General features: G+C 46.1%; 1 protein-coding gene across 4 annotated transcripts in view; it reads right to left on the bottom strand.

The window, feature by feature from the left end:
* Positions 1-15,622, bottom strand: part of GUSB (glucuronidase beta) — a 68,831-nt gene that overhangs the window by 17,929 nt on the left and 35,280 nt on the right. For 3 of the 4 annotated variants that reach the window (XM_068106347.2, XM_068106348.2, XM_068106349.2), the window contains exons 2-5: positions 2,589-2,765; positions 1,758-1,939; positions 1,503-1,645; positions 132-364 (exon numbers count right to left, since the gene is read on the bottom strand). In XM_068106347.2, coding sequence (XP_067962448.2) covers positions 132-364; positions 1,503-1,645; positions 1,758-1,939; positions 2,589-2,765 — 735 coding nt within the window. Of the gene's footprint in view, positions 1-131; positions 365-1,502; positions 1,646-1,757; positions 1,940-2,588; positions 2,766-12,531; positions 12,549-15,622 lie in introns of those variants that run through there. The other variant, XM_068106350.2, reaches the window with a different exon arrangement.

Below are 15,622 nucleotides of genomic sequence, written 5' to 3' on the forward strand. Positions count from 1 at the left end.
GAGAGGGTGCGGGGGGGGGGGTGGAGAGGGAGGGCGGGAGTGCATACACAGCCTAACATGCCAACAGGAATACGGGAATAAACTGCTTTAATATTTTAAAGAAGAGCAGTTAAGAAGAAAGGAAGGTGAACCTCCAATGTGTAGAGAAGCCCGGGGGTGGTGTTCATGCCAACAGGCCACCACAGGCTGACATTCGGAACCTTGATAAGCCCATGTGGAGATAGAGTTGAGTGAAAAGAAGGAAGACAGATGTGGTCTGGCAGAACAGCATCTCCTGCAACATGACGGCCTTTTGGGTCTCTCAAACCCACAAATATGGAGGTCACAGTTCCACCAGCAATGGAGATGTTGTAGAACACAAAGCCTTTGGGGTGAGATGCAGAAAACATAACCTAAAAGAGGAACAGATGTTTGTTTGTTTTTAGATTGCAAGAATAAAGTAGGAAAGGTGAGATGCCAGTGATAGGATGGCACGTGGAAATCTTGGAATGGTTCAGTAATATGTGCTCAAAGCGTATTCATGGGAGTTTGGGTGAAACTATGTGCGATGAAGTATCTACATTTTAATACCAATTTTTTTTCAAAGACAGCTACAATTGGCTCATCTCTGAGCTTTCTCATTTAACAATGAAAAATAAAAGAAAAAGAATACATTAACATCTGGTGGACAAGAGATAAAGAGATGAGAGATAAAATGAAGATGATGTCAAGAGTGGAGTTGAGGCAAGAGGTTAAGATAAACATGCTGCATCATTGTTATAACAGTTTAAAATAAAGTGGCATAGAGGAATTATATTGATTAAAAAAAATAGGACGACGGAAACATTGAAAATAATGAAGTAAGGAGAGGAGTGAGGATTCGGTGATAAAGAGAAGACATGTTTTGTGGATAAAGGTGCATGTCTAACTGAAGATAAATTTAGGTGCGAGAGTGAAGTGAAGAATATGAAAGGAAGAAAATTAGAATGGCACTCAGTGGAGCGCATACCTCCGCCAGGCTGAACAATTTATGTTTTGTATCCCACTGATACGCTTGATCTGGATTCGGACCTGAACCAAACTCGAATTGGCCTGTACTTGTCACCTAACCAACTCATCCCCCAAGTTTAGTCATAACTTGTCCATAACATTTTTTAAAATCATGTTATATATCGTTTTTGGCCCGATCTCTCAATGGAGAAGAATCACTTTAAAATATATTAAAATTTTTGGATCTAGATCTTCACCAAAATCTAATCAATTTGTCTTGGTCACACACCCAACATGTCCGCCAAGTTTCGTCTGAATGCATCCACAACGTTTTGAGATATCCTGCTCATAGAAAGACAAACAGACAAACGGACAGAAGTGAAAACATAAGGTGGCGGAGGTAATAAACAGTTGATGAAGTAGCCCAATGAACAAAAGAGATTAAAAAACGGTGCCAGAAAGAGGTTGGGTGAAAGTACATGAAAGTATAAAACTACAGGTGGTGATTGGTGAAGGTCAGGATAGATGGTTACCAACAGAAGCAGAAAAATTTGTGGTGACCAAAATGTCTTCGACATAAACTTGACTCGAGCAGATGATGGAAACTGGCCGATCAATGCCTGCATAGTTGAAGAAGTCAAAATCGACTTCTTGTACAAAGTATCCAGGGGGGTATCTGGGTAAGATATAATATTATACTGAAAAAGACATTCATGGCACCAAATCCATAAGAATACATTTTTCCTTGAAAAACAAATTCCCATTTTTTGCTTTTAACCTTCACTTACTGGCTGGTGTCATTCATGTAGATTATGCGTCCAGGGGGAATGGTATTTGGCGTTAACGTGTTGTTTGCAGCAACAGTTAACCTCAGCTCCCGTCCTTTTGCCTGAAATAATATACTACTGATGTCTGCTTCAAAGGGTAGGTGTCCACCTTCATGTGTTGCAATTTCAAGGCCGTCAAGCCACTGCAACAAGAGAAAGTGAATGTAAATTGATAAATAATAAGGGAATTTTAAAAAAGGTAACGAAAAGGGCCGAACGGAGAACCCAAATATATTATGCCTGCGGTGCGGAAAGATTGGCTTTTAAAACAGGCATAATTGTGATTAAATGCACACTCATTTTTGTTCCAAGTAAATTGATTATTAGATTTCGAACCAAATAAATCGATTATTAGCTTTCCAACGATACCATTATGAAGCAGTACTGTTTCCAGCGCTACGACAACAGCAGAAAACCTTTAGAATGAAATATGATGGACAGCAAGATTTTAGATTATGAAAACACAAGTGACATCAGATTAATGAATCAAATGAGATATAACAAGAATATATGTCCATTTATAAAGAGCAAAAAACTGTAGCTCTCAGGAGCCAAAGAATACACACTCCTATTACTGTTTGAATGCCCCATATATCTACCCTATTTTACCAGTGTTTGCTTATGAACCACTCTTGACATCTACTTTTCAGAAATAAGATCTTGTCCGTCCAATCCCATTCATGTGAGGTTCTGTCATCCAATATTGGTATTACATGTGTAATCCATCATGCAAGTCTTGATCCACAGAAAAGAGAAATTAAATCAAAGAGCAAGCACATCAAATATACATACAACAATGGCGTAATAATGCACGCTGGCGAAATGGAGCCGTGCCCGTCGGGCATGGCAGGCAATGGGTGGCCTGAATCGCCGTTCATACCAAGCCCATCCAACAAAATCTCTGTCTGTAGGCGTTTGCATGAGGTCATTGTAGCTTGAAGGGACTGGCATATCCATGACTGGTCCTGTCTGCAGACACACACATCACCAACTCCTGTACTGCCACAAATATCACTGCAGAAGCCAAAATAACGTTTGATAAAAAGTATACATTTTGGAAAAGTTCACATATTGTATACAGCATGAATATTCATTAGCTGCTATAATGTGTAACAACAAAAAAACAACCACCTTTGGAGGCAATTTTTCCCCGCACAGCAAGGGTTGGCCTTTTTCAGGTCCCCTTTTTGAAGCGATGTTTTATGGCCGGATGCCCTTCCTGCCACCAACCCTGTTGGTCGCCTCTTGCGACACACAGGGAATTACTAGTGAACTGGTACTCAATTTGCCGACCTCGGAAGGATGACAAGCTGAGTCAACCCCCCTGGCGTTAATTCAGCGATGGACCGTGATTCTAACCCAGGATCTTAGGATCCCAAGCCAGCACCCTAACCGCTAAGTCAACACCAGGCTTAGCTGCTATAATGTATATAACCCAAATATCCATTCATAATAATCATAGCCAATCGGCGCATATATACAGTGACACATTTTCCAGAAAACATATCTACATTCCTATAATCGTCTAAAAAAGAAGAAAAAGTATTATTGCTGAGCAATCCAACAAACTAAAGCCGTTGTATACAACTATATAATAGGGTATGTGAACAAAATAATTAACTGCACAGTATTTGAACAAAGTAATTAACTACAGGGCATTTGCAAAAAATAATTAACGACACAGTATTTGAACAAAATAATTAACTATAGGGTATTTGAACAAAATAATTTACGATAGGGTATTTCAACGAAATAATTAACGATACAGTATTTGAACAGAATAATTAACTATAGGGTATTTTAACACAATAATTAACTACACAGTATTTGAACAAAATAATTAACTATACGGTATTTGAACAAAATAATTAACTATACAGTATTTGAACAAAATAATTATCTATAGGGTATTTGAACAAGATAATTAACTATAGGGTATTTGAAAAAAATAATTAACTATGCAGCATTTGAACAAAATAATTAACTATACAGCATTTTAACAAAATAATTTTTATTTATTTTTATTTTTTGGAAACAGAGTCGAGGCTCGTGAAAGAGCGAACATTTATCAAACAAACAAATCAAACAAACAAGCAAACAAAGTATATAAAAAGGGGAGTGGTCAACAAGATGGGGAGAGAAGGGGAGGAAGCACACAAACACAACATTTGAGAGCAGGGACATCGGGAGATGTTTTTGGAGGGAGAGGGCCTGGGGGGAGGCAGGATAGGTATAAAACGCAAGGACACCAAGGACTTCCAGGAAAGAAGTCAAAAGTCACCTCAAAAAAGTGGATTTGGGGTGAAATTAGCAGGGGTAGAAAAGATCAAGGTTTTGGATTGGGGAAGACAAGAGATGGTGGTGAACAGCCGTTTTAAAGACCTGGAGGGAGGAGTGGGATTGAAGAGAGTGAGGGAGTTTGTTCCAGAGGCGGGAGAAAAGAGGAATGAAGGAGTGAAGGTGAGCAGAGAGTCTTGATTTTGGCAGTTTAACCATAAGAGGGTTGCAGGCAGATCTTGTGCGACCTGCAGGAATATTTGGGGGACAGAGCCCAGAGAGAGCTGGGGGAGCAAGGCCGGAGAGGAGTCGGTAGAAGACGGAAAGACCACCAACCTGCCTGCGGTGATTAAGTGAAAGGCCCTCGGAGATAGCGTCATCGCGGGAGATTCCAATGATTCTGAACGCTTTGGTTTCAACAGCGTGAAGACGAGCTAGGTGTGAGGCAGGAGCACCAGCCCAGAGGGGAGAGCAGTACTCCATTGAGCTGCGGATGAAAGCCTTGTATGTGGTGAGGAGCTCAAGTGTGCCAAGGAAGGATTTCGCACGATGGAGGATGCCCAGTCGGCGACTGGCTTTGGAGGCCAGCTTGGAAATGTGGTTTTCCGAGGAAAGATCATGGCAGATAGTGAGACCCAAAAGCTTGAGTGACAGAACTTCTTGGAGAGGATTATTCAGAGAGTAGATGGGAGGGTTGTCCAGTCGGTCTTTTCGGAGAGACATCCTAAGAGTGTGAGATTTGTCAGGATTGAAAGACATGTTCCACTTGTTTGCCCAGTCTGTGATTTTGTCCAGGTCTGCAGAGAGTGAGGAGGCTGCAGACTGCCGATCTGAGGGATGAGGAATGGAGCGGCAGAGAGTGGAGTCATCAGCAAAGAGATAGAGAGGATTTTCAAGAGAGTCAGAGAGATCATTGATGAAGACCAGAAAAAGCACAGGGCCGTCGTGGAACTCCAGCCTTGGGGAACTCCAGCCTGAACAGGAAGAGGAGATGAGAGAAACCCATTCAGGGCCACACGTTGACGACGACTAGAGAGGAAGTCCGCCAGCCATGCGTGGAGATTTCCATGGATACCAAAGGAGGAGAGTTTGGTGAGCATAGCGGGGTGCCAGACCGTATCGAAGGCGCGTGATATGTCGAGGGAGACAGCTCTAATTTCCTGTTTGGCATTGAGGACCTCCATCCATTGTTGAGACAGCAGAAGCCGCATGTCCAGAGTAGAGTGACCTAGTCTGAAACCAAATTGATGATCAGAGATCAAGCCATTGGAGCAGAGGAAAGATTTCCTATCCGAAGCAATGATGGATTCCATGAATTTGCTGATAATTGGGAGAAGGCTGATTGGTCTGTAGTTGCTAGGATCTGTTTTTGTACCTTTTTTGTGCAAAGCGGTGATGTTGGCTGATTTCCAAGCAGATGGCAGCTGACCTTGAGCAAAAGAGAGGGTGAAGAGAACAGAGAGAGGGAGTGAAAGAGCGGAAAAACATGATTTTAGGACCCGTGGGCTGATGCCGTCAGGTCCAGTTGCAGAATCAGAGTCGAGGGTTGACAGAAACTTTTCCACCTTGTCAGGAGGAAAGGACACGGAGTCCAGGAGCAGCTGGGTACGACTGGGTATGGTGGGTACAGAGAGGGATGGGTTTGGGACACAAGATTTAGAGGCAAACACAGAGTTGAGGCATTCAGCTTTTTCACGTGCGGAGTCAGCTGTGTAGCCGTTTGAGGTAAGGGAGGGGATGGAGAGGGAACAAACACCAGAAACAGATTTGACCAGACGCCACCAGGATTTGGAAGAGGGAAACAGATAAGAGAGTTCGGTCTTGAGAACGGAGAGATATTGTTTCCTGGCTCTCCTGAGGGTGGACACACACTTGTTTCGGGCTTTGTGAAAGGAAATGAGATTTCCTTCCGTTGGATTTGCTTTCCAGGAGACGAAGGCAAGTTGTTTCTGGGCAACAGCCTCACCACAACATTCCGTGTACCATGGATGGGAGGAAGGGTATGACAATTGAAGACGAGATGGGATAAATCTGTGCATGAGAGAGAGCAATTTACTTTGGAAGAATTCCCAGGATGAGTTGATGTCAGAGGTGGTAGAGATGGGAGACCAGTCCAGATGATTGATGGCTGCTTGAAGACCATGCCAGTTGGCCTGAGTGAAATGCCAGACTCGTCGATGCTGAGCAGGCTCCCTGCGAATGGTCAGAGAGATGTCCACTTTAACAAGGACATGATCAGATGATCCGATTGGAGCAGAAGAAGAGCAGCAGACATTTTCAGGGAAGTTAGTCATAACCAAGTCCAGAAGAGAAGATGCTCTGTTGACTGAGATCCGGGTCGAGAAATTGACAGATTGTGTCAGTCCCAGTGAGTCGCAGAAGTCCTTTGCTGAGGAGCCATGGCTGGTGAGAGAGGTACCCACACCCAGCCAACTGGCATGGTGACAATTGAAATCACCACATATGAGGAAGAGAGAGTTGGCATGAGTAGATAGAAGTTGGTCCATATTATCAGACAGTGAGATGTAGATGGAGTCATCACTGTTTGGTGGACGGTACAACACACATATGAACAAGAGGTGGGAGCGAAGGGGAAGCCGTAGCCAGAGGTATTCCTGGGGGTGAGGTGGAGAGAGTGCAGTGCAGGGCGAGTGAGGAAGAGAGTTTTTGATAAAGATAGCAACCCCACCAATTAACTATAGGTATGTTATCAATATAATTACCTACATGGTATGTTATCAAAATGATTAACTATAGGTATCAAAATAATTACCTACACGACATGATAAGAAAATAATCAATCTCGCTCACTCACTCACTGGCAAGCTTTCGACCAACAAAGGTCTTCTTCTTAGTCGTCCCCAAGTTCTCGGAACTACTCCCTCAAACTTTTGTGAAATCCTACCAAACTTCTGGTATGCACCTACCTCTCCCGTCGGTATTTCCTAAGGGTATTTTTTTGAAAAATTTTCCAATTTTGTTTTGGGGGATTTTTTTTGGCCTTTTTTTTTTTTCAACGTAAGTTTTCAACTTCAATTGTTTATAAAATGTAATATCACGTATATTACAAATACATTTGTGCATTATGATTGTTTGAATTATGATTGGTGTAAACCATGACAAAACAGCAACTCAGGTACAGTCATTTATCTCTATACAGTCACGTGAAAAAGTAAGTACACCCCATGTAAAGTTTTGACTTTTTCAACATATTTCAACATACAGCTATTTGATCTTCATTTCAACAATATTGATAGATAAAGGTGATATAATACAACAAATATTATGAAACATTTACATTTTGTAGTCCATTGTATAATTTAAATAAACATAAATGCAAATTTCTCATGTGGAAAAAGTAAGTACACCCTTGGCTCTAATAGGTGGTATTGCCCCCTTTGGCAGAAACAACCTCAAGTAGGCGTTTCTTATAACTGTCTACCAGTCTCTGACATTGACTGGGAGAAATTTTTGCCCACTCCTCCATGCAGAATTCTTTCAGCTGTGCGATGTTTGAGGGGTTTCTTGCATGCACAGCTCGTTTCAAATCCCCCCACAACATCTCGATGGGATTTTGATCCGGGCTTTGACTTGGCCATTCCAGAACCCTCCATTTCTTTCTTTTCAGCCATTCCTTGGTAGATTGACTGGTATGTTTAGGGTCATTGTCATGCTGCAAGGTCCACCTTCGGTTGAGCTTCAACTTTCCGACAGATGGTCTCACATTATCCTCAAGCACCCTCTGGTACAATGAAGAATTCATCATGGATTATATGATGGTGAGCTGCCCATGCCTTGATGCAGCAAAGCTGCCCCAAACCATAATATTTCCACCACCATGCTTCACAGTTGGTATCAGGTTCTTGTGGTCAAATGCTGTCTTTGGTTTTCGCCAAACATGTCTTCTGGTACTGTGGCCAAATAGCTCTACCTTTGCCTTATCTGTCCAGAGCACATTGTTCCAGAAGTGCTGGTCTTTGCCAAGGTGTTCATTGGCAAACTTTAATCTTGCCCTGATGTTCTTTCTGGACAGCAAAGGTTTCCTCCTGGCACACCTCCCATGTAGATCAAATTTGTGCAGCCTCGTGCACTTTGACATCAACAGTGGCAAGAGCTACCTGTTGGTCCCGTGATGACATTCTGGGGTTCTTAGAGACTTCTTTCAGCATCTTGCGGTCTGCTCTCGGGCTGAAATTGCTGGGGCGGCCTGGCCTGAACAAGTTGGCAGTTGTTTGGAATCTTCTCCACTTGTAGATGATCTTCCGGACAGTCGAATGATTGATTTCAAATTGTTTGGAGATCTTTTTAAATCCCTTCCCAGACTCGAAAGTATCTATAACCTTTTTCTGAAGGCCTCAGAGAGCTCTTTTGATCTAGGCATGGTGACGACACACACTTCAACAGCAAAGAGCAAACCAAACTAAATGTCTGAGGTTTAAATAAGACAGGTTCCTCCTAGATCCTCTCTGACGATGTTCTAATCATTTGCACCTGAGCTGGTGCACCTGATTCTAATTTTAGGTATTTGAAGTAGTGATAAACGTAGGGGTGTACTTACTTTTTCCACATGGGAAATTTGCATTTATGTTCATTTAAATTATACAATGGACAACAAAATGTAAATGTTTCATGATGTTTGTTATATTATATCACCTTTATCTGTCAATATTGTTGAAATGAAGATCAAATAGCTGTATGTTGAAATATGTTGAAAAAGTCAAAACTTTACATGGGGTGTACTTACTTTTTCACGTGACTGTATATATATATATATATATATATATATATATATATATATATATATATATATATATATATATATATATATATATACATATATATATATACATATATACTGTATATATATATACATATATATATATATACATATATATATATATATATATATATATATATACATATATATACATATATATATACATATATATATATACATATATATATATATATATACATATATATATACATATATATATATACATATATATATACATATATATATATATATACATATATATATACATATATATATACATATATATATATACATATATATATACATATATATATACATATATATATGCATATATATATACATATATATATACATATATATATACATATATATATACATATATATATACATATATATATATACATATATATATATATATATATATATAAATATATATATATATATATATATATATATATACTTGGCATTTAATATGGAATATTGTTTTTGTGGGGGTGAACTTACTTTTCAAGATGTCTTAGAACCAAAAGTTCATTGGAATTATGTTGAAATTATTCTAGATTTTATTAATGTGACCTTTAAAAGAAACAAAAACCACATTTGACATTTCGAAACAAATAAATTGATCCTTGAAAGTGATGTAAACTGATATCGAACTCAATTCACGGACAGTACTGTGTTAAACTTCTGCACGTTTTCCAGAAGTATTTCTTTATTTTGCACATTAGCCAATAATTTTTTTAACAAAAACAAAAGTTAAATTACGACTGGGATTACGGACAGTAAAATTACAGTTCAGTACTTCGTGTAACCCCCACGAGCATTCAGGAGAGCACGTACACGTTGAGGTATGCTGTTCACGACATTTGCCAAGGATTGTACAGGAATCGCTTGCCATGCAGTGATAATAGCCTGCTGCAATTCACGCACAGAGGTCGGCTGCTGGTCCAAGTGGTCGATTTGACGCGTTAATTCTGCCAACAAGTTCTCTATCGGATTCATATCCGGGGACATGGCAGGCCACTCCATATGCTCTACACCACGGTCAGCAAGAAAGTGTTGGATCATGCGAGCACGATGAGGCCGTGCATTGTCATCTTGGAAGCTGTATGCAATGGAAGCAAATGGAAGCAATGTTTCTTCCAGAATGGCCCTGTACTTGAACTGGTTCAGGTTTCCATTCAGAACAACCAGGTCAGTTTTGCCCCCTGCATGAAAAGCAGCCCAAATGGTCACCCCACCACCTCCAGCTTGGACTCTTGGCACTATGCAATCTTTGTTGTAGGCTTCATGCACATGTCTGCGCACTCGGACGTGGCCATCTTGACGATTGACCAGAAATCTAGACTCGTCACTGAAGATCACGTGATTCCAGTGTCCTGGCTGCCATTGACGGTGCTCTCTGGCCCACTGCATTCGGCGCTGGTGGGGTTGTCTGGTCAGGCATGGCTTTCTCAGGGGACGCCTGGCACGATAGCCTGCTTGAACCAGTCGTTGATTGACTAGCCTTCTGGATACAGGCACATTTGTCAGTTGCTGCCACTCAGCCTTAAGCCGATTAGCTGACTTGGTACGGCCATTGCGGACTAACCGGTGCAGCTGGCGATCATCCCTCCTTGTGGTTCTGTGGGGACATCCTGGCCTCGGTATTGGAGTAGGGACACCCCTCTGAGCATTTCGTTTCAGGATCTTTGACACCTGACCTTGCGTGATGCCATAATGCCGAGCAATAGCACGCTGTTTCATGCCGTAATTTCGTAAAGCCACCACTCCATGACAAACAGCATTGTCGAGTTGACGGACCATCTCCAGAGGAAGCGGCAATAACTTTTGGAGACGTGCAGCAGTTGTTTTCCACTAATACAGAACGCAACAACCCTTGTACACCCGACTGTGAAGCCAATCATCAAATGCACCTGTCCGTACATTTTGCCACGCCATCTGTGATACAATCCTGTTGTTGACTTCTTGCTGCGACAGACAATCAGTGACATGGTTATTTTAACAAATAAATCACCAAAGTGTAAAAGAAACTCACCAGATTGATATACTGAGTTAAGAAAGTAAACCCAAGTCAAGGAAAACATTTTTTCCATATTAAATGCCAAGTCTGTATATATATATATTGTTACGGACACGACTTAGATGTTATGATGGGCCGAGCGGAATGGCCGCCGTGTTCGCACAAGTTACCCGATTATACTCGAACGTTGGCCGAGTCGCGCTACGCTAGATCAATGAAGGAAAGGACACAACGGCTAGGTTAAATGACACGACACCAGGGGTACAGTTCTCAAGGCCTCCGGAGGAGGTTATATTAGTTCGGAACGTTTAGATTACAGGGATGAGAGGGACAGCATAGAAAGATAGGCACTTAATTACGGTCTTATAGTAGCCCCGACAGACGACAGATAAACGGGACAAAACTGACTCACACGGGGATTGATGGCAAGGAAGGCAGGTAGTCGATGGCTCAAGGTGCACTCTTGGCTCAGGGACAGGATACAGTACGGTCCAGTAGATGCAGGGAGGTGTCACAGCGCTCGGAGGTCGCGACTGGTTCTTCTTCGTGGCTGAGGCTCATCTCATCTCACGTCCGGTAAGTGGCTGCGTATATCCGGCGGGGAGTGACACGCCCTCGGCTCGTTAGCTCCGCCCCAGATGGAATCGGCCCGTCGCTTCTCACTGGCTGCGGGGGGTTACCGGGCTCCGCCCCTGACGAGGAGCTGACAGCCAGCCCCTTCGTGGTAACCCCGTGGAGCGCATGGGCAATGGCGGCTAACCAAGCCGGAGTGAGGACGCACACTCCCCGCGCCGCGCCGCGCCGCCCCCCTCTGTTGTTGTAGTTGTTGTTGTTGTTGTAGTTGTTGTTGTTGTTGTTTCATGGGGAAGATGGGAGGAGGTATGGGGAGGTCCTAAACTCACTACTGGTGCCATACAATCACATTCTGGTGCAACGAAGAGTCAGAATTAATGGAAACGAGTCCTTAACTGACATAAACTAAGAATAACTAGCAAGAGGTCCGAAAGTTGTCTACGTGAGATGCGGTGGACCTGGGCACGACATTTAATGGGGGAAGAAGGGGAAGGTCGGTTCTACAGAGTGTTGTTTACAGACAATGGGACTAGGGAATGGGGGATTGGGGATAGTTGGGGAGTATTGGGGAAATAGGGGAATATTTACAAGCGGATATGGAGGCCAAATCCCATATCCGCAACAATATATATTGTTGCGGATCTCAGCGCCGGCCTTTTCCCCTTACCAAGGGGGGATTAGACCCTTGTCTTTGACTGACCGACGGGACCCGGAGCCTATGACGTCCTTCCCGGACAGCGCGAAGTAGGGTCGTAGGACTAATCACTAATACCTAAGTACTCGCGCCGCCCAGAAACGAGGAAATAAGCCCCGCCCGAATCACGGGTGTTGGTGGATACGCGGAGCAGTCGCGAACCCATGACCCGAGCCGTTATCAATGACTAAACCCGATCCAAGCGGTTCTTAATCGTGCCACGTTTACCCAATGATGGAAATCACAGAAACGGTCGAATTTGGAAGAAAGGAAGAACAGAATTTATTTACACTTTGTACAATAATCAGAAGAAGAAAACACAGTGCAGTCTTAATCACAGTCTTAACTTATCCCTGGACAAACGGGCCCGTTCACACTCAGACACACTCACACGGGGTTGCAGACGAACAGGTTGATGGTCCAGGGATGGCGTCCGGGCAGCTCTCCCTCCGGTCCCCAACTCGCACCGCGAAGAAGATGAATACAACGGCCAGGAGCTCTCCGCGTGTCGTTGGCGCGCACGGGATTATTACAGGGCGAACGGTAGGGCTGGCTTTGGCGGGTAACACTCGCGTGGCTGCGTATGTAATAGTTCAATATACAGTCACAATGCGCTTCCAAGTCCTCGATACTGTCGTGTGCACGCGCGTCCTCGTGAGTTCTCCAACAACCAATCCTCATCAGTGCTCTCCAACAAGTCCTCTTCCAGCCAGTCCTTTCTCATAAGTCCTGTTTAAGGGCTTTTGCGAAGGCTTATATAGCCCTGCCCAGCGAACTCTCTGGAACCTACCAGACGTTCTTCACCACGCCCTATCACGCCATGCCCTCCGAGCCCTGGATGGCTGGGAGCCCTTACCGTCACCGCCTCCGACATGCTCCTCGACTCTGCCACACCCCGACCTCACGCTCCTCCCTCTTTTCAGGCCTACCTCGTGTCACTTGGCTAGTTTCGAGCCACCAAAGGGCAGCGAACGCTGCTGGCAGCCAAAGCGTAAAAAATTGCAGGTAGCCAACGCGTAACAAACTTGAGGGATGCCAAATGGGGCGCGGGATCGATTATGCCCACTGATGTAATTGGGGGGTGGCGCAAAATGAAAGGACCTAAGCTCATTTCTTTACACAACGCACATGTTACTAGGGAAATGGCCGACTCTTACACATACTATGACATAACTAATACTCTAAGTGGGCCTACGTGTTGCTTGTGGACTAACTATGGGGGGCAACCCTTTAACCTTTAATGATGTCATATATACAAATCTCAAAACCGCAACAATATATATATATATATATATATATATATATATATATATATATATATATATTGTAGCGGTTACCGCTGGATGTACATAATCGCCTTGCACCGGCCAGAACACGGCCAGACGCGCCTCTCCCGGGCACGCCCGAACCTCCCGGGCACGCCCGGTCTCGTCTTTCCCGGGCACGCCCGGTCTCGTCTTTCCCGGGCATGCCCGCTCTCGCCTTTCCAGGGCTCGCCCAGAGCGTCCGGGCATGCCCGCTATCGCCTTTCCAGGGCTCGCCCAGAGCGTCCGGGCATGCCCGCTATCGCCTTTCCAGGGCTCGCCCAGAGCGTCCGGGCATGCCCGCTATCGCCTTTCCAGTGCTCGCCCAGAGCGCCCGGGCACGCCCAGCCTCGACTTGCCAGGCCGCAGCCAAACACGCCCGGGCAGGTCCAGACTCGCCTTTCCAAGGCTCGCCCTTGATACCCGGGCATGCCCGGTATAGCTTTTGCCGGGCAAACTTCCCGACATAAATGTGTATATATATTGTTGCCCGAAAAACGGGCTTGTCAGAATACCTGAGCTGTTTTGTTTCAATAAAGCAACTCGGACGAATTCCGTCTTTGGTCGCGTCAATTCTTTCGACTCGCGTTGGAGCGCAGTTCCTTCATTGGTGACCTACCGACATGGATACGGCAGTGACGCTTAAACTGCCTACCTTCTGGGAGGCTCACGCGGCTGTTTGGTTCGCCCAGGCGGACTCCCAGTTCGCCCTGCGAGGCATCACCGCGGACGACACCCGCTTCCACCATGTTGTGGCGGCGCTCGGTTCCGCCACCGCAGCCCGCGCCTTGAGCCTCCTCCAGCACCCGCCGGCTGCTGACAAATACGACGCGCTGAAGACGCTCCTCCTCGGCGCTTTCGCCCTCTCACCGGCAGCACGCGCACGGCGCCTGCTTGACCTGCCCGAGCTCGGCGACACGCGCCCGTCCGAGCGCATGGACTATATGCTCTCGTTGCTCGGCGAGCACTCTCCGGCATTCCTGTTCCGGGAGCTGTTCCTCCGTCAGCTACCTAACCCGGTACGCCTCGCCCTGGCTGGCACGTTGATCACGGATTCCCGCGCCCTCGCCAGGGAAGCCGATAAGATCTCCTCGGCGGGCCAGCATATCGGCGCGGTTACCTGGAGCCCGCCGCCGTCCGAGGCGACGCCCACGACGCCGAGCGCCCTGCGCGGATGGAGGCCGAACTGCCGGTGCAACTGGCGGCCGCCACGCCGCACCGCCCGCTTCCGACACGATGGCCGGGGCCTCCACCTAACCGGGCGTGGTGTTATTACCACGCCAGGTTCGGACACAAGGCTCGGACGTGCCGGCCCCCGTGCACTTTCGGCAGGTCGGGAAACGGCCGGGCCGGCGTTCATTCCCAGCCATGAGCGCCGGCCACTCGGGCAACTTGCTGTTTATTCGGGACAAAGCGTCTGGACGGCGTTTCCTGTGCGACACCGGCGCCCAACTGAGCGTCATACCTGCCTCCGAGCAGGACAGGCTGGACGCAGTTTGTGGCCCCTCTTTGGTCGCTGCTAATGGCTCGGCCATACGCACTTTCGGCCCACGCGTCGTCACCCTCTGCTTCGGCAGCCAGCGCTTTCAATGGACTTTTGTTACCGCCAGCGTCCCCGTGGCTTTGCTGGGCGCCGACTTCCTCTGCGCGCACGGGCTGCTGGTCGACGTCAAACGACGTCGCCTTGTCCACGCCGAGACCTTCAGCTCCCTGGCGTGCACAATGAGCAGCTCCGCGCCGACCGAACTGGCGCGCGCCCTCCCGGCAACGAACGAGTTCGCTCGCCTGCTCGTGGAATTCCCGGCCCTCACGCGGCCGACGTTTTCGGCCGTCGCGGTGCGGCACGGGATCGAGCACCACATACCCACTACGGGCCCGCCGGTCTATGCCAGGGCCCGCCGCCTCGACCCAGCCAAGCTCGCCGTGGCAAAGGCCGAATTCGACGCGTTGGAGCACCTCGGCATCGTGCGGCGCTCCGATAGCGCGTGGGCCTCGCCACTGCACATCGTGCCAAAGCCGGGGGGTGGATGGCGCCCGTGTGGCGACTACCGCCGTCTCAATGACGCTACCACCCCCGACAGGTACCCGATCCCGCATATTCAGGACTTTTCCGCCCGTTTGGCGGGACGGGTCATCTTTTCGAAAATTGACCTGATACGGGGCTACCACCAGGTACCT

The sequence above is a fragment of the Myxine glutinosa genome, chromosome 2, assembly GCF_964187855.1.
Source record: "Myxine glutinosa chromosome 2, kmMyxGlut1.1, whole genome shotgun sequence".
In the NCBI taxonomy this organism is placed as follows: Eukaryota; Metazoa; Chordata; class Myxini; order Myxiniformes; family Myxinidae; genus Myxine; species Myxine glutinosa.